This window comes from Meleagris gallopavo, chromosome 7 (assembly GCF_000146605.3).
Source record: "Meleagris gallopavo isolate NT-WF06-2002-E0010 breed Aviagen turkey brand Nicholas breeding stock chromosome 7, Turkey_5.1, whole genome shotgun sequence".
Taxonomy (NCBI): domain Eukaryota; kingdom Metazoa; phylum Chordata; class Aves; order Galliformes; family Phasianidae; genus Meleagris; species Meleagris gallopavo.
Genome location: NC_015017.2, coordinates 19,375,150 through 19,398,874, shown reverse-complemented (window position 1 = coordinate 19,398,874; position 23,725 = coordinate 19,375,150). Strand labels below are relative to the sequence as shown.

The 23,725-nt window shown below is 35.1% G+C and overlaps 1 protein-coding gene across 1 annotated transcript in view; it reads right to left on the bottom strand.

Moving 5' to 3' along the window:
* Positions 1 to 4,788: 4,788 nt before the first annotated feature.
* KCNH7 (potassium voltage-gated channel subfamily H member 7) overlaps positions 4,789 to 23,725 on the bottom strand; it is a 173,197-nt gene continuing 154,260 nt past the window's right edge. The window contains exon 12 of the mRNA XM_031554296.1: positions 4,789 to 4,920. Within this exon, the coding sequence (XP_031410156.1) occupies positions 4,789 to 4,920 (132 nt within the window). The remainder of the gene's footprint in view (positions 4,921 to 23,725) is intronic.

The window sequence follows — 23,725 nt, the reverse complement described above, 5'->3', positions numbered from 1 at the left end:
CAAAAAAAAACCCACCACCAACAACAAAACAACAAAAAAGCAAAACAAACAAACAGAAATTGTGGATCTGCATTCTTAATTCGTACATGCAAAAATTATCAGGAGTTTCGTCACTCTTTGAAGTGAGTAGATGCAAGCTGAGTTATAAATGAAAGAGATGTGAAATCTTGTATTGAAGTTATTTGGGATGCAAGCACTTCAGCTCCTATGAGTGATAGGAGGAGTTTATTTAGAATTTAGTTCTTTTCACTGGAGACTTCAGCTTTCTGGTGTTTGTTTGTTTTTGTTTTTTAAATACTGTTTGTTCCTTATGAGGTAGAAAATACCTACACTAAACTGTGAATTGTCCAGCTTTAAAGAAGCAGATTCTGATTGTGATACCTATAGTGCTATTTAACTTTTATCATAAATTCAAAGTTGGAAGTACTATACTTCAGAATAATGACACCTTGATAGATTAGTCTTTTACAATTATTATAGTTTCTAAATGAACAACTTATTTACTAAAGCAGATACGATACTCTTAAACTTTTTAATATTAATAGTGCAAATGATATGTTTTAGAGGTAGGGGAAGACAGTGTAAAGATACAACTTATGAATATGAACTCAAAATCCAAATAGCTGGATGGAAAAGCCATTATACTATATTTGTATATACAGTATATTTGTATAGGTTTTAATTTTTTCGCCAAAACAGATTTGTCTGTAGCAGTGCTTCAGGAATAGCCGACCTTCAGGAATTCCTGTATTAGTCTTAAACAGTGGTCACTGGGAGTTTGGTTGTCCTGGAAAACACATACATTGTCTTAAAGATGCATATATATGGCTTGGAAATTCTGACTTGGATATATGTATCACTAAGAACAACGATTAAAAAAGGACCAAATCTCACCAACTTTGATTAATGGCCAATTATGTGGAAACTCAGCTTGGCTGTCTTTTGATCTTAGATTTAGTTACACTGGCATCAAGGTACTGAAGAGGTTGAAAAAGTTCTGATTATAGTAGATACTATCTACTTGTAGTTAATTTCACAGTGAATTACAGGAGACAAGTTTGGCTATATGTGTAAGTAAAAATGTCTTACAGTTAATATGTGATTAATCTACCTAATCATATTCATTAATGATTTGAAAAATTCAATTTGCAGACGATACCAGGGTTTTAGAGACTGCAGGAGGTCAGGATTAGGATTTAAAATAATCCTGAGCACGTAGGTGCAATTCGCTAGGGATGAGTATGGACATCTTCATCTTGGTAGAGTTATGCAGCTGAGGAAAGAGTGACTACTGAGCACTGAAATGCATCACTGTAAAGCCTGTGGAGATAGTATACTATTTAAAAGATTCTTACTGTCCTATAACACTGGATTCTCATGGTTCTGTAACACTGTGGGTCTACTGTGGGAAGCAATGTCCAAAATTAACTTCAAGAAAAATACGGATCAGTTGAATGTAGTTTGGATGAGGCAGGCTAGAGATCATTAGGGACAGAGAAACGTGACTTGTAAGAAATATTGAGTTTTGTTTATCTAGAGAACTAACAGGAACCCTAGTTGTTCACATATATAAACTATGACTAAACAAAGAAAAGGAATAAAAGGTTCACTGTGTCCAAAATACAAGAACTGATGGATTGAATCTTCTTGGAAGATTTAGCTTAGCTGTTTTGGAAAAAAAGACTTTCAAAGCTGAAGATGATTATATGTGGGAAAAGACTGTCAGAAAAAACTTCATAAAACCACTGTTTCTTCTCTGAATCATAATTGTTCACATATACGTTTTAAAGGGAAGTGAAGATGATAATGAAAATAAAAGAGGAAAAACTAATTTGAATTATTTAAATGATTCAAAGAAAGATAAAAGATTTGGAGATAGGTCAGACAGCCACATACGAGGGCTGCTACAAAAGTGATGCCTCATATTTTATTATGTTGGTCCATGATGTTAGTGCTGGATGTTGTAGGATGTGAAGTGGGTGATCCTCATAGATCTCCTGAAACCTGAACATCAGGTTTAACCACTACAGTGTGATGCTTACTAAGCTGAAGGCTCAAACTTCCAGAGTCAGACAGAGAAGAATACAGCATTTCTCAGGCCCCATACCTGTTTGAAGGCCATGGAGCCCACTGCCTGGACTGCCCTAACACACCCACCATATAGGCTGGATTTGATGCCTTTTGATTTCCATCTGTTCAGTCTGATGGAAGATGAACTGTGTGGAGAATGTTTTCCTAGCTACAGTGACATCACAGCAACTGTAGAACAGTGGGTCACCGTTCAGTTGTGCAAATTTTTATGAGCACAGCATGAAGGGTCTTGTTCATTACTGATGAAAATACATAGCTAATGGTGGTGGTAACTGTTGAAAAATATTGTTCTCTATCTGAGAATTTGCTCTATCAAATAATATTATTGTGCTCTTTGTATTGACTGTAGTTTCCATGGAAATAAATAGGAGGCATTACTTTCAGAGCAACCTACATAACTGGAGAGTGGTCTGAGACCGCTTTTTGGTTTTGCTCTTTGTGGTAAGGATTGTCTGTGCTCTGTTTCTGGACTGAATCCTAGAATAAAGACTTTGTTGACTGTAAAAAAATTGGTAGGGATTTGTGATGACATCTTCCATAATCAGTAAGGCTTTAACTTATTGGTAGATATAGAGTTTTGGGGGGGGACTAAACATACAGATATACATACCTGTAAGAAGATGAATTATCTAAGGGGCATCTACTACCTCAAGAAAAGTTGAACTCATAATTTTCTTTGTAAAACTTATTCCATAGATATCTATAGTTTAGATTTAAGATTTAGGTTGCTGTCCGTTTTTGAATGAGTATGTTTTTGAGTGTGCTGTTCTGTACATTTTGTTCCAAATATGTCCTGCTATCATGTTGCTTCAGGAACAATTCAAGGATCAGTAGACAAAGTCTACCCACTCCTACTCCTGTGCAGGCTTGAGCAGAACTCAAGGGTCATGTAAAAAAGTGCATATATTGCTGAAAATTGAATGAAAAAATTCCCTCCAGTACAACCAAATATTTTTCCTATGGAGTAATGGGCTTTCACACTTTGTCTATATATAAACTGCACGTTAAAAGCACTGTCCAATTTTAAGTTAGGGAATACAGCTCCCTCATCTGTCCAACTCAGTGCATTAAATTATGTCAAAGGTCAAAACTGTTTGTTCAGTGGTGTATCTTCCCTTCTTTCCAAACCTTCTCTGCTTTCTCTGCTTGAAGACCTATTTCTGGCACACACTGGTAGAGTACTTCAACTATTTTCCTACTGAGAATCCTGATATTTTCTGCATGAGATAGGTAGTTTTAAGGTAGGGTTAAAGATGATCATCGTTAGAAAGGAAAAGAGACTGAAGTAAAGCCTTTGTGCTTCACAGTTTTAAAAGAAAACAAACATGGCTTACTTGCTCTGTTTTGTACAGTTCCTTTTGATTGTGTCTGTTTTCTTTGCTTCTGGGTGCTTCCTGCTAAACTTGCAAAGCCTAGGAGCCCTGGCTTTCTAGAGAGGAGTTCTAATAAAAGCAGGTCCAGCAATGATCACTTGGTCCTTTTCACTCAATACTTAAATATTTTAAAGGTCCACAATCATGCTAAAAGGTGCCCATGATGGTAATGTTCTGATGTTTGCATTTCTGACTTGACAACACAGCATCAAAATTGTCTCATGGACCAGTAAAAGTCATTTTGCTGTCATCTATGTTATAATTCCAATATTTACAACTATAGGTTGGAACCTGAAATGACTGTATTATGACCTTTTTTTCCTGGAATATAAATACTAACAATGTCTGTTTCCAGTCTTTTTTTAAAAATTATTTTATATATTTGTAATATTTTCACTACTATCTTCTATTTTCAAAGGTTCTTTTCTGTCCTTGAGATCCTTGGCTAAAATTAATGCTATCATTTCAGTTTTTGTCCTTGTTGCTTACCCATTTCATTTGCTGAGAATGGACATGACAGTTTCTTTTCCTGAACAGATACTTCTCTCAAAAATTTTAGCTATAGGCCACCCAAGAAAACCAAACCATTGGGGAATAATCTGTAGTTAGCATTATGCTAAAGCATATGGAATGCAAACTTAATTTTCTTACTCAGGCTTACAATTTTTCTTATGTTGTATGCAGTGTCATAACAATATCGTGAGTGAATTTTGGCCTGAAAAGTCAATGAGACATTCTGATAGAAGAGTTCAAACTTTCTTAAATAATGAATACTGTACCAATGATCTTAACTACTTGCATTGTTCATATATTAAATCTATGTAGTTTTCAGCTGTCATCATTTCTAGATGAAGTAGTACATGAGAGATAATGAGATGTATGACATAATGACATTTGGGTGACCTAGAGTTCCCAAAACTGTTTACTCAGTTAACGTCAGTGCAGTGATTTTTGAGTGCTGGTAGTTACTGTAGTCATTGCCCCAGTAAACACTTGCAACTTAACTATGACTTAAATGTTGAATGTCAGTTTGGCCCCTTTATATTTCACCTGTGGGCAAATCAAAAGGAGAAGCACCAGACTTTTTCTTCGCTTATACTGCTGAAGAAACAAAACATCAACTGTTCATACAGCTAGATCTTGACAAATAATGACAGATAATAAAAGCAGTCTCCTTATTCTCAGACTCACTAACAAAAAGATGCCATTTTCAAAAGGCCTGGAATGAGGATACAAAGGTAACAGCAAGTATATTTCTGACCTAAATATGAAGCTATATAGCTGTATATAATATACAGTGATCAATATATTTTGATTATTCGAGTTAATGTTTAATATACTTCTTCTCCTTTGTACACAAGAAACTCATCTTGAACTCTGTGGTTCTGTTGGCCTTTATTATCTCATATCCTATAAGTTCAGATAACTCCATGCTTTGTTTTTGCTTTTCCTTCCTCTGAAATGAAATATAGGTGGGGATATAACTGTTTTCAAAATGTTGTTATGTTGTCTACGGGAATAGCTTTGTGGTAAAAATTTCTTTTCACCTTGTTCTGTCTTCACAGTCCCCTCCCCTCCAAATGAGTATCAAGATACCAGAAGGTTTCAGAACTTGAGTCTATATATTCTGAGACAATTTGTTTGGATAATCCAGACCACAATTTTAGGAAAGCTGTTTGCTTCTTAGACATTAAAAATAGATGTATCCAGCACATCTGGAAAATGGTAGATGACATTCAGGAAGTTACTGTGGGTCTCCTGTCTTGTTAAACTATAACAACAAATTCAGTTTCTTTTTCACGCTTAGAAATTTGGAATCATTACTATTTCCAAGAGTGAAGCCTAAAAAGTCTCTTATACATCATAATATTTATCATTAGGTTATTTGGAAAACACGTTAGTGACATGCTAATATTTTGTGTTTTATCCATGTACAATAAGTCCTAACAGCAAAAGCTCCATTTTCCTGCAGACCATGCCAGCTTGAATGTGATTGATTATTTTAGTTATATAGGTTAAGGTATGGTTTCACGACATTTAACTCAGGTGAAATGTTAGTATGTGCCCTTAAATAAGCTTGAATAAGTTTGCAGAATCAAGTTTTGGAGATGATTTTAAAAGCTGTAATTGACCAACAAGAATAGAATTTGTTGGGAAATTGTCAATCGATCCATTCTCTGTGCTTTCATGAAGGTGACTGAATGTTATCCTTTCAGTTCTTTCATTCTGTTCCTTTAAATCCTAGTTAGATGATAAATGTTCACGCTCTAGTTTGCATAAAACAAAGCTCAGTTTCAATCTTTTAGCCAATTGCAACATCTGCCCTACAAGGTTTTTTCCCATTTATATACAGGCTTCCCTGAAGATATAAATATGGTCTTCCTAATAAACACATTTAAAATATCTCCAGACAGAAGCTTCAATAAAGGGATTAGCATGTGGCATTACAAGACTTTCTAAAAATGTTTGATTTACCTCAAAAAGAGAAATGTAGCTTACATTAACTTTAATATCAGCCTAGCATCAAAATGGTTTGCAGAGCATAAAAAAGAGCAGAATGTGGATCCTAATCTCTTCATACTAATCTGTTTCAAAAGTAAAAATGTATGAGATTCTGCCTAATGTATGAAATGCATACTTCTTTCAATGTTTGCATGAGCACATAAGACAGAAAAGTCATTCTGTCTGTCAGTGTATTGAGAAGACATCCTATCTTTTCAGCTGAGGTGATCTCTTGAGATACCTACTTGAATGTAAACTATTAAAAGTTCAGTATCTTTTGATTTTAAAAACAAGTGTTTGCTTCATATTCTGGTCCATTACAGTATGACAGGACAAAGGTTAAGTGCTTCTGAAAATCAATCTTTCTAATTAGAAGTTTGATACTTCTCACTACTTTCCATTTTGCAAAAAATGTCAATTTCTCTTATTGGTTTGAGTGGACAGGTGTTATTGTTTTATAGTTGATTTTAAGATCCTTGGCCGTAGTCAAAATTCCTGATGCAGTCAAAACAACATTAAAGAATTTATGACCTGTTTGGTTGACCTGTTTTAGGGCATGACTAGGAGACTGTGGTCACCTAACTGCTTTAAGTTTCACTGTAGGAAGCTGATGTATGTTTTGTATGTTTGGAAAGAATCTATTGGTAAGAATCTATTAGAATAATAAATAAGATAAATAAATAATATAGTGGTCTGTTTGGGAGGAAGTGGGGATCCTAAATTGCATCCCAAGTCAGTGACACAAAGTTTCAGTCTTTTCCCTTTATGCTTATCCTACTTCCCCATGCATTTTGCATTTCTGTATTCACTCTGAGTACATTTGATAGACTCTGAAGTTAGAAATGCTTCTGACCAAAAAGCAAGCTTTAATATCCAGCTAGAGATGCTGTCACTGATGTTATGCTCTGAAGGGGTGACCGATTGTGAGTTCACAGATTATAAAGCCAAATGAAGCCACACATGAAAATCAAAACTATTTTGAGATCTAAAGCTCAAGAGGATCCATAATTTTTTTAATGTCCCCATAAACTTAATGCTTTCTAAAATTAAATTCTGGTGGCACAGATATGTTCTAAATTCAAGATGGTGCTAGAGAAGCTAATACTCTAATGAATAGGTTATTATAATCATGCTCTCTCTTTTTTGTATGTAGGTATGCTATTTTTGTATGATGCCTATCTAAGCATAAAGTCAAACACTTTATTTGTAGGTGAAGTTCCAGGGTGAATCATTGTATCACAGGGGTTATAAGATCTAGCAAAATGTTATGAGTGGCTGTTGAAAGCTGGATGCTAGATGCAACTCTTCCTTAGAACAGTTTTTCAGCATACAAAGATTTATAGGGAAGGATCTATTTGAAAGCATGAAAATGAAATTATTTTCTTGCAATCCATAACAGTTTTACATGTTAATAGAGTGGTCATGTAGCTCAAGAGAAGAATGGAAAATTGCAGTATTCTCTTATAGTTCATTGATTTACTTCTAATCAGGATGGTAGTAACACATTTTTATGACAATCCAGTGATAAATTGATGGTCTGTGTGAAGTAAGTTAAAGATTTATCTATTTCTGCGGATCCATTTCACCCCAGTCTGAAGATACAAAGAAAAGATTTGAACTCACTGTCATTTTCCATAAGCACTGTAATTTATTTCTAAAAGAAATAAGTCAGTCAGTGACCCTTTAGATTTAATGTAGTGATGCATAATAAAATGAAGTGTTGATGGTGTCTCACAGTTTAGCTGCGCAGCTAGACTGTGTGTTATACATTTTGATTTTAGAAACAAACTCTTCTTGTCTTTAACTTAATGCATTACTAAGGCTGAATGCTTTCTAGGGATGCAGGAAGAGAAGCTAGGATATTTGTTACACAACTGAGATCATTTTGGTTACAACAGCTCAAATTGCTGAAACTGATCTTGATTGTAAGGATACTTGATTATCTCAATTTTGTCTTACCATATGTTAAGAAGGAATGTCAAGAGGTTGAAGGAAATTTGGATAGGTACGTTGTGTTAGATTTTAACAGCAGCAGCATGTGCTATTGAACTTTAGTGTTTAATCAAAATCGAACTAGAGTTGCGGATTTGTTTTAAACTTGATAGCAGATGATGGTACTTAAAGTAAGAAATCCATCTACTGTTATCTTTCAGTGGATGCTAGGCATCCAATTTCCAGCTCAAGATAACAGTCACAATTAATGTTTATAAAAATATCATGACTGAATACACAAGAAATTCCTGAAAAGAATTGGTACAATTCACTAATACAGCATTGATGTTACCCACTTACGTTTTTCTGTTTCCCGATAAGGAGAGCCAATCAGAGGCCAGTCCAAAGTTGCATTACCAAAATACACAGATAGCCCAGAGTACCAGTTTTCCTGTATGACAAGTTTTGACGTGCTCTTATCACTCTTCCTACCAATAGGTCTTTTATGATGGGTTGAAATACCTTTTAAATATCACCCAGAGTCAACAGCTTTTTCTTTTTCAACCAGTGCAATTTTTGTTTGATATGTTGCAAGGAAGTTGTTCAGTAAAAGTTCTTAATCCTCCTATGAGCTAACTTTAGTGCGATGAAGTAGCATACAGCAAGGAACTCAGAATCTCAATATGTTGCATGACTGTCACTGATATGAACTATCAATTGAACTGAGAAGATGACTTAAAGTATAAGCTTTTCATGTCTCTAACATGGAATTTGTTCATAATGAATTGAGAATGCAGTGTGGAATACTCTTTTATATATGAGAATTCAACAGAGCACAGGAATATGCCTCAGTTACAATGCTCAAAGCACTATCTTGCAATTTCATCAAAAGAAAGCACATTCTTCTGTTTTTTAATGACTCATACATAAGATGTTTGTTTACATGAATTACCTAATGCTAATTATAACAATAATCTCAATGTGATTCTAATGAAAAAAAAAAACATTTAGGAAATTGGTCTATGGGGATCATGGACCAATTTCATTTATTTAATTATTTCATTTATTTAGTTATCATTTATTATATAATGATATCAAAAAATACTTCTCTTTCTGGCTTCTTGCCTGTGAAGAAATATGAGGGTAAAGCGGTTGACACAAATATTAGCTATTGTTGATCAAGGAATGCTGCAGTGGTAGCGTATCTCTATTTGATGAGGAAAGAAACAAGCTTGAAGACAAAAACTCATCTGCAGGCTCTGGATTGAAAGGAAGTATTAAAATTCGCAGCACACTGCTTACAATCCATCCCTCATTTCAATTGATAGTTCTCTCTCAGTAATTTTGTATCACTAAATAAATTACTGTTTATCTCACTAGTATCCATGCAAAATGTACACATCTAAGCACACTCCAGAGTTAGGGACTTTTTCTTGCCTTCTAAGTGTAGGCGAGGAGCTTTTGCATAGTTTGGCTGGTTACAAGCCTACAAACCCTTATGCATTTATCAGCTCACAAAATTGAAGTGCACCTTCCAGTGTTCACCTTAGCTGGTTGTACTGATAGAGTTTTTTAAGCACACTGTACAAAAAGGGATGAAGCTGCAAGAGCCTCTGTGGGCAGAGTGGGGCCACACTGGCTGCTGGGGAGCTTTCACAGGGCTGCAGGTTGCTAAGGGAACTGGATCTGTTTGTACATATGGAAAACAACTGCCTCTGCAGGCTCTGCATGCTCTGCAGCACAGTGAAACACTGACCTCACCCAAGATGGTTTGGTTTGTGTGGCTTCTGTGGCAGACACTGCTTCTTTTTGCTGTAGGTTTTCTTTAGCATGTGGTTTTCGGGGCAGGACAATGGTAGTATATCATAGATGGATACAGAAAGACAGTGTGCCACTCTACTGCAATGCTGCTGTTCAGGCTATTAAAATGCTTGAGACCTTATAAATATGAAAGTGACAGTGCAATGGAAGATAATTTAGCCAAAATTTTAGGCAAAACCTAAAATTTCTGAGAAACCATGTGTCTTTACAAATTTTTGAGCCTTGAATTCTAGCCTGCAAAAACAGTGATAATGATGCATGAAAAGTTTAGTCATCGGAAGAAACATGGCCAGCAGGACAAGGGAGGTGATCCTCTCTCTACTCTGTTTTGGTGAGACCTCACCTGGAGTACTGTGTCCGGATGTCTAGTCCTCAGCACAGGAGAAACATGGACTTGTTGAAGAGCATCTAGAGGAGGCACCAAAATGATCCAAGGGATGGAAAACCTCCCCTGCAAGGGAAGGCTTAAAGAACTGGAGATGTTCAGCCTGGAGGAGAGAAGGCTCTGGGGAGACCTGAGAGTAGTTTTTCAATATCTAAAGGGGGGGCTGTAAGAAAGAAGGGGACAGACTCATTATCAGGGTCTGTTGTGACAGGACAAGGGGAAATGGCTCCAAAAGAGGGAAGGTTTAGATTGGGCATAAGGAAGTTCTTTACAATGAGTGTGGTGTGGTGAGGCATTGGCACATATTGCCCAGAGAGCTGGTGGAAGCCCTGTCCCTGGAGATGCTCAAGATCAGGCTGGACCAAGCTCTGAGGAACCCGATCTAGATGTGCATGTCCCTGTTTATTGCAGGGGAGTTAGACTAGGTGACTTTTAAGGATCTCTTTCAACTCAAATGATTCTGTGATTCGATACTCATTCTTCTTGAATAACTGATGAGTTCTTACCGTGTTTGTGATATACCTTCCACAGTGCCTTTTTGAAGATAAATGGGGAATGAGCAGCTGATGTCAGCACAGCTGAAGTAATCTTTGTCACAAATTTTCTTTTTTTTTGAAGTATTTAAATTTCAAAGACAACTTAGTAGTTTTATTTTTACAATAGTGATGCTTCATCTGTGAGGCTGGAAACAATCAGCCACTCGAAGCAGAAGTGGATAGACTCAACAGGATTGTAATTTTATTAAAACAATGATTTGCTCCTAAGAGACTATCTTTTCCTATTAATAGATTAAAATATTAATGGTATTTTTAGCAATAACAGGCATTTCCATGACTAAAGAAGGAAACAGTGAACAGTCAATCAGGAGAAACTAGCTTTCAGATGAAAAAGCGGTATTTTACTACTGGTAATCTCTTTTTAAAAAATATTCCTCAATTATACTTTTTAATTATTACTATAATCTACTCTGATTTTTAGAAACCCTTCATTTAAAATTTGTTGACTGTGACATTGATATTAAAACTTAAATTTAATAATAATAATAATAATAATTTTAAACCAGGAAAATAGCAGGATGGTAGAAGTTCCCTAATGCCTTTGTAGCATGCTTCAGTATTTAGCAGAGAACAGAGAATTCTCACAAAGAATCTATTGGCCATATTCTAACAAAGAGAATAGCACAGATAACATTACAATGATTTTTCACATTAATGATGCCTCACTTTGTGACACCTTTGGTTAAAAAATAAAACAAAATAATAATAATAAAATCAATGCTATGACCTACAACATTTTAAATTATTAAAAGTTGACAAATACCATGGTAAATAAAATCCAAATCATTAGCCATTATCTTTGTTTTTAATCACAGGTGAAATTCATTATCCTGTGAAGAAAAAACACAAAGTTTGCTTGAGTGGCACAGAGCTGAAGTGGAATTTAACTTAATCTCTATTTTACTGCTTTTTGGTTGGGCCATCACTCTTCAGCAATTTGGACTGAATTTGGAATAATTTGCTAATTCACAGTAGTCAGTAATTCCCAGAGTGTGGATTATCCCAGTGAGTTCTAGTGCAAAAAGCTAAATTCTTGCCCTAAAAGCTGTGGATGTGTGATTTAGACTGAGAAACCCCTATAATTAAATATGGATTTTGTTTTTCTGCTTTTTTTTTAACCCCATTCTCTGTATTAATTATTAATTAGCACTTAAAAGTAGAGACAGCAGTACTAAGTGGATACAGTTATATTTAGATCACAGCTGCCAGTAACCAAATTTATAGTGGGTGTCTGGTTTCATATTTTTGTAGGATAAAATGCTGCACTCAAAGGAGAGGGTAAAAAAAAGCTAAACAAACAAAACAAAACAAAACAAAAAAGTTTCCTCACTGAAATATTAAAGCAGAAAACTTGTACAGTGAATGTCTGCAGGAAATACCTAGCAAAGGAATCTCTCCAACTCTGAAAGAGATGATAGGAAGGAGGAGGAGTCCTCAACCCTGTTATGAGGAAAGGGGAAACAAGGAAAAAAAGAACACCCTATGCTCTCGGGAAGAGAAAAGAAGCATAATTATGAGTAAGAATAGGAAAGGGATTCCCTCCCTGTGCAGAGAGAAGACAGAAGGGGAAGGGAATTCCCTGTCTCCACTGGGACAGAACAGAAGGGAAGGGAAGTCCCTTTGTTGCATTCATACTTAGAGCTCTAATTAATCTTGAAGGTTTTGCACTTCTGTTAACATCAAAGCAATTGTGTATATCAGGCAAAACCTGCTTTCCTTGAGCTGAAAAAGTCAGTCTTGAAATTCTGATAGAATTCAGGGATGTATATCATTACTGTCATGTGGCTAGACGTGGTCTATAACTTGTAAATAAATCTACAAGGGGTCTTGGTTGCTTTAGCCTCAGGCTTGTAGAGATTTCTATTACAGCTTGAGATTTGTTCTTCTGTGATTTAATTGTCACTTCAGTTAAAGGGCAAGCAGCAGAGGTGCCAGTAGAGCAGCAAAAAAGCGCCGGGAGCAACATATGGGACTGAAATTCCTTATAAAGTAAGGATCACATGAACCCAGCTGCCTGCAGGGGGAAGGTTGCATAAACAAATATTTAACAACGAAAACACTGAAGTCGTTGCAATAATCATACAAAGATCCAAAAATAGATAATGAAGACATATAAAGCATACAATTTCCCTGGCATGCTACAGGCCATGCGCACATGCTTCAAATGGCACAGAGGGTTGTGTCTCTGCTGTGAAGATGTTCTGAGTTATGCAGTTTTAGGATGAAAAAAGGGCAGTGCTGGGTACTGTGGAAATCCACTTGGCTTCTCCAGTGCTGAACGAGGTTGGTTCTGACTAATTTTCAGAATGATTTGTCTGCTGGAAAGAGTGGCGAAGGATCTGATGCAGTTGTGATCATTTCACAACAGGAAGGTTACAATGTTCAAAGGCTTGTTTTATACATATTTCATTGGTTAAAAGGTTGGATTTCTTATCCTGAAGGAACATCAGGACTGTTATTTCTGTTGCCTTTATCTCCTTACTTTATATGTTAAGGTAATGCTAATTAATGCCTGGGTGGAAACATCAGCTAGTATATCACTACAGATAGCAAGAAAATGTGTATTGGCAATTCTTCAATTTTGTGCCCAATTTTGTCTATACTGACTGTAGCATTCACATATTTAATTGTGTTGGGACTTGATACAGTTAGCTGAGGATCCAACCAATTTCATCTGCATATAATGTGCTGTACAGTTCCCAGAAGATACAGCTTTTATTTCACCTGCAGTGAACTATATCTTAAATAACACTTAGCATAGGCAGAACATGGTATGCTTTACTCAGCTGCCTGTAACTAGGTTGTGGCCCTAGCAATCCTTGAAAAAGCACAGTGCTGGATAGAGACTAATTTTGTTGAAAAACAAACTTCTAGCATATATTGATACGAGTAGTGTGTGCATTTTGACCTATTAGTTTATAGAGGCAATGTTTCAAGCAGTGCGGGGAAACTCCCAGCTCATGCTGCTGGTAATCACACTGCAGTCTTCAGTTAAGAATACCAAATATATCACCTTTTGATAATCTGTCAAAATGCAGCCTTTTTTTCACTGATTTTGCCTGCAGAGCAATCTCTGTCTGAGAAGCTGCTCCCAGGGTAAATAAGGAAATGCATGAAAAAAATTTAGAAGAGGCACCCAGACTGATCTTATCTTTTGTGTCACATGTTTTAAGGCACTAAAGTTTGAGAGAGAAGAATACTTCATAACAAAATTGTAAAATTGTTTTTCTATCCCTGACATATCCCAGAAACCATCTTTTCTCTCACTTGGATATTTGCTGTGTTTTTATACCTGATCCTTGTTCCAGAGTGTGACAGGCATTTGATAACAAAAAAGATCACTAAAATGTTCTTGTTTTGTAGTTTATTAAACATAAACTGGAACACGTTAAAAAAATAAAGAGCTTACTAGGTTGCTGCAATAGTTAACTGAATTAAATTTATTTTTGTGTCAAAGTACACTTCACTGCAGTAGTTGTAAGAGGAACTTGGGCTCATTGAATATATAATGTGATATGTATTTCAAATAAAAAAAACTCCTCCTGCTCTCCTATTTTCCACTTGGCTCAAAAACCAAACATATTGAAAAGGATGATCTAAAATAAGGAAATTGCTGATGCTGTTACTGCAAGTTCAGGGAAGAATAGATGGGAAAGAGAAAGAGAAAAAATTTCTGTGACCAAAAATAACATCCACTGATGCTGAATTTGGGAATAAATATTCACGGAACTTCTAAATGTCTCCCAAATGACCTTGCAAGGTAGTTTAATCATAAATACGATCAGTCAAGAATTCAAATTTTATGATAGAGGGGAGATGACATTCAAAGCAGAGAAATGCCTATGATCCTACTAAGGGAAAATGGGTGATACCAAAAGGAACAGTAATGAGGGAGCAGGAAATACACAGGAAAGGTCTTAGGAAGAGCAGCACAGTTTCAAAATAAAATGTATTCGGCACAGAAAGGAACATGATGACAATTGTAGGAACAGCTCTTCTGCCACTTCGTTTACAAATAGCCACTTGCTGTGAAACCACTGGGATATGAAAGGTGAAGTTTTCTACTTGTAGATGCTGAAAAGCTGTTTGCAAGGAAACTATGGCACAACAGCCTGGAACTAATCCTTTCATGCCCACTGTAAAGTGCTATTTACAAGCAATTCACCCACTGCAGTATGGCTATTTGAATGTAACAGAGGACAAGAGAAAAGTAACACTGTTAGGTTGTATTAAATAACTGTAATGGAAATTAAAGGTCAGCTCCTCAACTTGAGTTGGTTAGCACAACCTATTGAATTGAGCAAAAACAGCCTAGTTAAACTCTGTGAAGGATCCAGCTTGCTCAACATGTATTGGTGTAAGAAGTCTGTAGTAACCATCAGTGCTAGCAGAGCTCAAAGTTGTCATCAACATTTTGGCATCTCAATTTACTGTCTCATGTCCCAAAATTTTGGGAAGTTGAACTACAACACAAGAGGGGTAAACGAGCTTAGTTCTTAAGTATTAACTTATATATTATGACAGAGGTAAAGTAACTCTTGCAACAATACATAGATGAGAGGGAAGGCACTGCAGATTCAGTATGTGATATCAAAATCAAAAATTTCTCAGTTGCTATTGAGAAAATGCATTTGGTTAACTTACTGTCTAGTAAGTAAAAGTTTTTGGAAATTAAGTTACATTTTGTGTTTGTTTCATTGTACTTAGTTTGCCACAAGTCTGTAGCCTACCTCCCAAGGTCTCTGGCTTGGGCTCATTATCGTTGTCAATAACACTGAAAGAGAAAATTGTCATGCCTGTTTTATAAATGCTCCCAGTAGCTCTAGCGAAGATCATTAGCTCTTTATCCATTTTTAATCATTTATTAAAGGACTGTATTCAAGGACAAGAAAAAGAAGCAAATCAATTAAAAACAAATCGGAAAAAAAAAAGGAAAAATCTTGACTGCACTCTTGCTAGAAAGAAAAGTTTTACATGTATGCAGTGCTATTTCTGGATAACCAGGGAATATTGACAACACTTGGGCAAGGGAGGAGACTTTGGTACAGCAAGAATGCATCTGCCAGTGTTTTCTTCTAGCTGATTAAGAGGAGTTGGTAAGCCTGGGTAATGCGCAAAAAATTTGCACTAAGTGATTCTTGAATGGCAGGAGATATCAATCAAATTTTTGTAAGGATATGCTACAGTTACACCTGCTTACAAAGAATCTGTTCTGAAGCCCTTTCCACATGAGTTCAAGTGTGCTGAAAGCTGGCAGACTTCTCCCTACAGTTTTGTATAAGTAGCCTACCTGTAAATGGCTGATGAGCCTAATTATGTACAAGCATAACACAGTCTGGATAATCTTGCTTAGCTTTTAGATCTTGTCACAGCCAACCCTACTATTGGGAAAGTACAAACATACTTCATTTCCAGTTTATTTTCAACTGATCCTTGTGCTTAGCTTAGCTGTGCTCAATCACTCACTAAAGCAAAAAATTTGGAAAAACTTTCCTGTAGTATAGAAGTGTTTCTTCACAGTCATTGTAGATACTGATTTGTAATAATCAGTCAGGTGCCTCTTAAACACCCAAGCACAAAAATACTGTCATATAACTGCCACATTCTGAAACGTATAATTAGGTAGTAATTTACTTGCTTTATACATATGTATGTGTGTATATATATCTCTGTGTGTGTGTATTTGTGACTTTGTAGAAAAAGTGATCTTTTGGCTGTCTTATAATGTTTGATCACTGTTGTGCTTGAGATTGCATAGTGTGGGAAATAAAGGAAAAATACAAAATTGAGAAATAAAGTCAAGGTTTAAGTGAGAATAATGTTTCATTGCATGGACCTCAAACAAAGAATGAAAATGGCAAGTGAAGAAAGTTAAAGCAAGATCATAATTATTCAAAGTTGTTTAATAAGCATATTCCCTAGTTTGACCCAGAAAATACAGCTTAAGTATTAGAGAAATAAGGTTTTATTTTCTTTTTAAAGAATATTCTCCTTTTTTCCCCAGCTCAAATATTCACAGTCCTTTTTAAATGGAATTAGTGAAGACTGCAAGGAAGAAACAGGAGTTGACATTGAAGTCTAATAGGAAATATTCACCACATTTATAATGTGCAATTCATATGGGCCATGATGAATTAAAATAAAACAACAGTAATAAAAATAAAATAAAAATAAAAAAAAATCACACAACTAGAGAGTGGTTTTGATAGACAATTTGATAATGGCAGGCTTTTATCTATTGGTTTTCTAATTACAGAAAGCATCCTTCAAGTATACCTGGGAATCCTTTTTAAAAATTGGAAGCAGTGAATCTAAACAAAACTGTATTCAATAGCTAATTATACTTTAGAAAGTTTCAACAGGGTTTTTAGCCAAACACTTTTAAAAAACATTGATTCCATTCTCTTATTAGTGCTCTTGCTGAAGGTGGTAGCATAGACGATAAGTTGTGTGGCAATATCTTTGACATGAGAGGCAATCCTCCAAATATAAGTGCCATGATAAATCACTGATTTGCTAACATCAAATTGCCCCTTTGCTAGGCATTATTATTATTTTTTCTTCAGACTTGTCTGTCTGCTTGCTTTTTGTTTTTATTTGTAGTTGTTGTTTGTTTGTTTTTCAAATGTCTTCCATTCGTACTACTACATGTAGGAAAAAAAAGATTGAATGTCATAAGTAACATCTGAATGGGGACAATCTGGCACTCCAGTCAGTAGCAAGAAGCAAAAAGCGACTAAGCAAATAACTGCTCTTTTTAACTTATGTTCATCCTCCTTTCATGCATGACTGCTTCCATCCCATTTCACCACATCATTACAATTCACTATCAACCGTCTTTAACTTATCTTATCCCACGCATCAATAATGGCAACTGATATGAAGTCCCTCTGGGACTTCAGTTGCGTTCATTTGCTTTGCTGTATTTTGTTTTAATAATTGGTTATTTCATGCTAAATTTGTCAGCAGCTCCAAATGTGAAAAATGAAAAGATACTATATATCCAAAAGGCTTTTACTGTAGTTCATTCCTACCAGTAATCCACGCATTTCAGTGTAACAGACTCTCACTAGTAAAATCTGATAAATAGATAAAATATCTTCCTATTTTTTTCTTCAGGCAATCTAATTCACAGCTGAGTTTCTATTTATTTTCAGTTTCTGCTACTTTGAGCAATCTAAAGTTGACTGTAACACAAATTAAGGAAAAATAATCAGATCTTAAGTAAAACATAAATTGAGAACTCTGTTCTGCCTGTGCATTCTCATTGAAGTCAATGAGTATACAAGTGGAAAACAGTTTGGGATAGGCTTTTACTCATAACTACTGGTATTATGCAAGGGGGACTTACAGCTTTTTTATCTACTTGCTATAAGGGCACATGGTGCTTCAGTGAGAGATATCTGGTTCATTAAACTGAACAATTAGCCTCAAGAAAATCCATACACTGGATTAGTTAAATAATTTTTTGTAGATACAGAAGTGCTCATTAATTAGTAGCAGGAATAATTTTTGCTTTACTTCAATATCAATCAGGATTAAATGTGTTATATAATTTAATCATTAGGCAGTACAATTGCATGGCAGTTAAAAAGAAAATGTAATTTTTCTGTAACTGAGCAACATAAATTAAGGAAAAGATAGTTATGTTTATTATAACACCACAAGAACTTACTGTAGATGGTGCAACTAGGAGTCTACATCATTGAAAGAGAAAGTGTCCTAAGAGTTTATTGACAAATTCCCTTGAATTGAAGATTTATGGAACATTGAGTTGTTCCCCAAAGAACTTTCTTTATTTAATAATTTAGATGCTTAAAATAATTATATCAATATTTTTTTCATTACCTCCAAAATCTTCACTGAAAAGTAAAGCAATTTTTTTTAAATCAGAATACAGTGAAAACATTTTAGCAATGCACTAGTCAATGAATTTACACAAAAATAATTAATCTAGTTTGAGATTAATTTACAACATCAGCAATTTAAAGAAATGTAAATAATGTAAGAGTTCCATTTTATTTCCATCTGTGCCACTTCACTAATCAGCAAAATTTCAAGTCAAATCATCTGCTTTATTTTTCTAATCCTAAAGTGAAGTGAGGTGAAGAAGAAAAGCATCGATGTCAGTCCAACCACTAATAACCCATTTGTTCTTACTTTCAAATACCTATCTGAGTTAATTTGAAATGTATTTTTATGCTGGTTTTAACCCAAGTTCTAATTCCATTTGATCTGATGCATATATTTGAAACAGTTTTAATGAAGTGGAGTTAATCTAGCTGTATGTTCAAATCAGAGAGATACTGACTGAAGCAGGCCTACACTTGGATATCATTAGTTCTGGGTTTATATCTCACAAGACTATTTTAAAATACATTCTGTCATTTGTAATAAGATGATCAGAGGCTTTGATTAGAAGTGACTGAAAGTGTTTTTAAGCCCTTTCTTAAAAGTTTTTCAAAGGCTTGAAAAGTTTGAGTGAAAGGCCTCTTGCCTAAATAACTTCAGTCTTTGCTGTGTGAGGCTAATCTCATCAGTCTAGTAATTAGTCTCTGGTTGTGTGTATTTCTCCACTTAACAAAGTCTGTTATAAAACAGTTGAAATGTGAAGAGATTTGTTCAAGACAGTAATTTAAATCACAAATGCACTTAATGACTAAAGAACCAAGCTTCTATGTGGAAACAGTTTTACTGTTATTCTTCTGATCTTCTTGACTGCCTGCTGATATAATGGCTTCAACACTTTGCATTTACAGTTGTCATATCTGAATACCTAGTTAGTATGTATTGGGCAGGATTTGCAAGAAAACAAAGACAGTTAAATCTGGAGTTTAACTATGTGAATTTGTGTATGTCTACAAATGTCTTACCCTTGTAGATTTCTCCAGTCATGCCTTGATCTTATGTTAGGGACTGATCTGACTCTCAGAGCTGGCAGAAACGTGTCCATCTGTACAAACTCCTACACCTCCTCCCTTTTGGACAACATTTTCTGTTTGCATAATAAAAGTTGCTCATACAGAATTTGGCCAACTATCCTGTGGTAAGAGATCCTATAAATCATCACAGCATTAGAAATGACTGTAAAATCAGTTTTTCCAAATACATCAAAAGAAGGCTATTGCATATTTTTTTTTTAATGATTTTTAAGCAAAATCACTATCAAGTTGTTTGGTTTGTTATAATGAAATATTTAAATAGTCACAATGATTGTCTAACCTTAGGCCTAAGATATTTCTAAAGACCAATGTAAGAAATTTTTAAATTAAAATAATAAGTTTGCAATAAAACCAAAAGCAAAGCAGAAACTATTTATTACTTTGGATTGATGGCAGTTTTTTAGACTAAGCTTTTAGAAAGTGAATGAATTTCCTTTAGATAGCTTCTCAGTATTCATTTGTGAATTGCACAGTTGCACTGCTGCTAAGGTATTTTTGCAGCAAAAAACAAACAAACAAACCAAAAAAACCCTAAAAAACCAACAAAAAACAAGCACACAAAAAATCAAAACGGAATTTTGTGGTTTTTTATTTTGTTTTTTGTATCATTCACCTTATCAAATCTTTCTCCCCAGACCATCACCCCCTGTTTTGAATTGACTTCAATTTTCAACCAAAGAACTGCCATATAATAGTTCACACCATCCTTCAGTCTTATTCATAATAAAAGCCAGGAGCCAATTAAGTGCTTGATTCCTTCAGAGCTCACTAAATGCTTTCCATTCCTCTGTGCATGAGTCTGAAAAACAGGTAAGGCATGCAAATGTAAGCAAGCTACACCATCTCCTTGTACATGAGAAAGCTTAATAAGAGTAGAGAAGGTTTCAAGATAAAAGCTCTCCAAGCTCTCTTTTTAACTATTTAGCAATTGATTATCTGTCCATTTCTTCTGCTGCTACCGTGGGGTTTCTAGCTAGTGACCTTTAATCCATTTGTTTCTAAGTTGAATCCATTAAATGGTTCGCACTTAATCTGACTCTAGTAGAAGTGGGATGTTTCTGTGTTGTTTCCATAGCTGTGAATACTAACCACTTACTAATGCTCTTCATATCCATGAGCTTTTGGTTGTGGTTTCTTTATCTGAGGCAGCATTGAAAAAGGAGTGATGCTGATGATAATAATCTCAGCTGTGGAGAAGCTATTCTCCATGGATTACTTGCAGATTAGTAAAAAAAAAAATGCAGGATAAAGGATCATGGATTTCAAATTTCATTCTGATCTTTGGCAGTGTGCTTAGTTTGGAGAAATGGTGCAGTAAGATGGCAATGATTTGCACTGCTTCTTCATCAGCTATTCCAGGCTTTTTATGTTTCAAGTGGTCAAGTAAACCACTATGATACCTGTAGCCTTTGTAAAATTGCATTCCTCTAATTTATCTCATATTTTAATTTGGATTCTGAGATGCGGAGCCAAATTATACCTCTGTATTTGAGTAGCTGCTAGCAGTCAGAGGAATCTCTCTAGAATTTATAATGGTCATCCTCTACTACAAATAGAGCATTATTAGCCATACACTACAATTGAAGTCCTAGAGTAACACATTAGTTATGCCATCCATGTAATCATTTAGCTCTTGAACGAAGGCTACTACATTATAAAAGAAGCATTAAGTATTAGTAATACAATTTCAAGAACATAATTAGTAACTCTTAAGCTTAATGCGTCTGGTCCCCTGTCTGCACTAGGTTGAAAGAAATTGCATATGTATTTTATTTATATAAAAGCAGGATAAATGAAAATCTGGTCCACTGTACTTTAGTATCTGTTTATATTACAGCAATGGCACAAATATTTTAAAGAGAAATAAAAACACCTAATGTAGTATATCCTGGTCCTTAAATTGGCTTTCTGTATCATTATATATGTTATAACATATATATATATATACATATTTTACTGCATAATTCAAAGCACGATTAATGTATTTATGGTTGAGTTCACAGTGAGTTTCTAAGCTGGCCAGGAGGCTGTGAACTTAAGTCTCGTACGAAGACTTGGACAGAAACCCAGAAGTGGTACCGCAATGCAGTATTAAAGATGATACTGCATTTGGTGTTCATTCTTTCGGATAAAATGTAAAGCTCTATTCATCTTTAGTATTGGTTACGTGGAAAGGTTTCAAAATGATGCTTTTTAAAATGAACGTATTATAACCCTATTTCATGGTCAGCTGTCATTTCTCCTCTTACTCAGTATTTTAAAAATCTCTTACAAACTGTTAGTGAGCCCACAGTAGTTGTTCTTTTATGCATCTGATAGGTATGTCACTATTTTGGGAAGTACTTAGAGTTGAGCACGAATGTATCAGGTCACATTCTTGTTTTGCACTTCTAACGCTCTTTTTGGGCTGCATGTTTTTTTAAGAAACACTGCGCTCTGAAGCAACTGTTAAAAAGAGTTCTGGTGATCTGGGGCACTGCAGTAAAGGCACTACCAGTCTTTTAAATGGGCACAATGCTTAACATGCTGCTGAGAAATAGGCAAGCTTGTATTACCTCCCAACAACTCTTTGCATAAAGCTGTGAAGGATAAAGATTCTTGAATTTTCCATCTACTCATTTTACAAGAGTAGAAGACTGGAAAAGTAATTAACATGTATGTAGGATCTGGCCTTCATCCCTGGGCTATCTTACAGACCTTGTTTCTTTACCTACTGTCCAGTCAACTTTTACTACCTGTCTGTTTTCCTAATTACTACATAAACTATTTTCACCCAGTGAAAAAAAAAAATTAGTGCATAATGGGCAATTTGGTTTTTAAGGAAGTGTATGTTTGGAACTAACGTTTTTCTCTTTGTAGTTAGTTTACAGTTGTGCCTGAAAATTTTCATTAAGATTTTTTCTAGAAATTGTCTCCTCTAAGTTCTGATGAATAGATTCTCCATAGGAATTCATGCTCAGTCTTTTATTTCTGTATATATCCTTGGACTAAATATCACATCTGAGTGTGACTCAAGTGTTGGCCTTGAGGAAACTCACAGATAAAAATTGTGCAAAACCACATTGATGTCTTCAGTATTAATTAAGAAGCCAGATTTGTCCTATGCTTCTGCCTACCTGACTAATTTATACTCCACCTGGGAGCATGCAGCTCAGGGGCAGTGGGAGAAGTAGCGCTTGGAACAGTAAAAACTACTTTTAAAACGGGAATCCAGTTTTCCATTAAGCTGTCAAAAGTCTGAAACTTGCCATGTGTGAGACTGTATAGTTGTGCAGTTAGGAAAATCCTGATCTTTCTGGCCTAGATTGAAACAGAAGCACTACTAAAGAAATTACAAAAATGAAAGAATGAGTGGAAGGAATTGGAAATGTTAGTCTGAAAATGGTTTCCTGTTTGTGCTGCTAACAATGCCTTTAGAAGTAGTGAATGTAAGTCAGTACTTTCTCTTTGCTAATCAGAAATTTAACAATACAGAATAAACATTCAGGAATTGTGAAAAAAAGGAAAGCAAGACATTTAAATTTTCTAATATTTTCTAAAATTAATTATAAATTATTTATAATTACGTCATGTTCTAATTATGGATAATTCTTACATTTTTACTTTTATGAACCAAAGATGTTTTTTCCTGTACTTATTATGCAATACAAAGGATACTATGGGATCTGTAATATCTAGATCACAGGTCCGTCTGAATACTTTCAGTGTTCATTATGAGGCATGTTACAATAACATGAAAATACTATATTATGTATAAGAAAATACAGGACAAAAAGAAACTTAATAGCCTTATTTCTCTCAAGTATTAGATGTTTGAAATCAATTTTTGATTTAGGTATCATTTATTCTCCTCTTTGCATGTTTCGTCTATTAATTATTGATTGTGCTGATAATAATGAGAATCATACAATAGGGTTAGTCACATTTTCCAATTGAGAATTTTCTTTAGTGAATTTAAATTAACATTTTGAACATGTATACATCTTACTTTACTGTTGTTTATTTTTTTTTCCCTAGAGGATCAAAGATTTTCAAGTGAAAACCATGGTCACTTTCACACAGAGGGTAGTGACACATTGGAACAGGTTGCCCAAGGCGATTGTGGATGCCCCATCTCTGGGG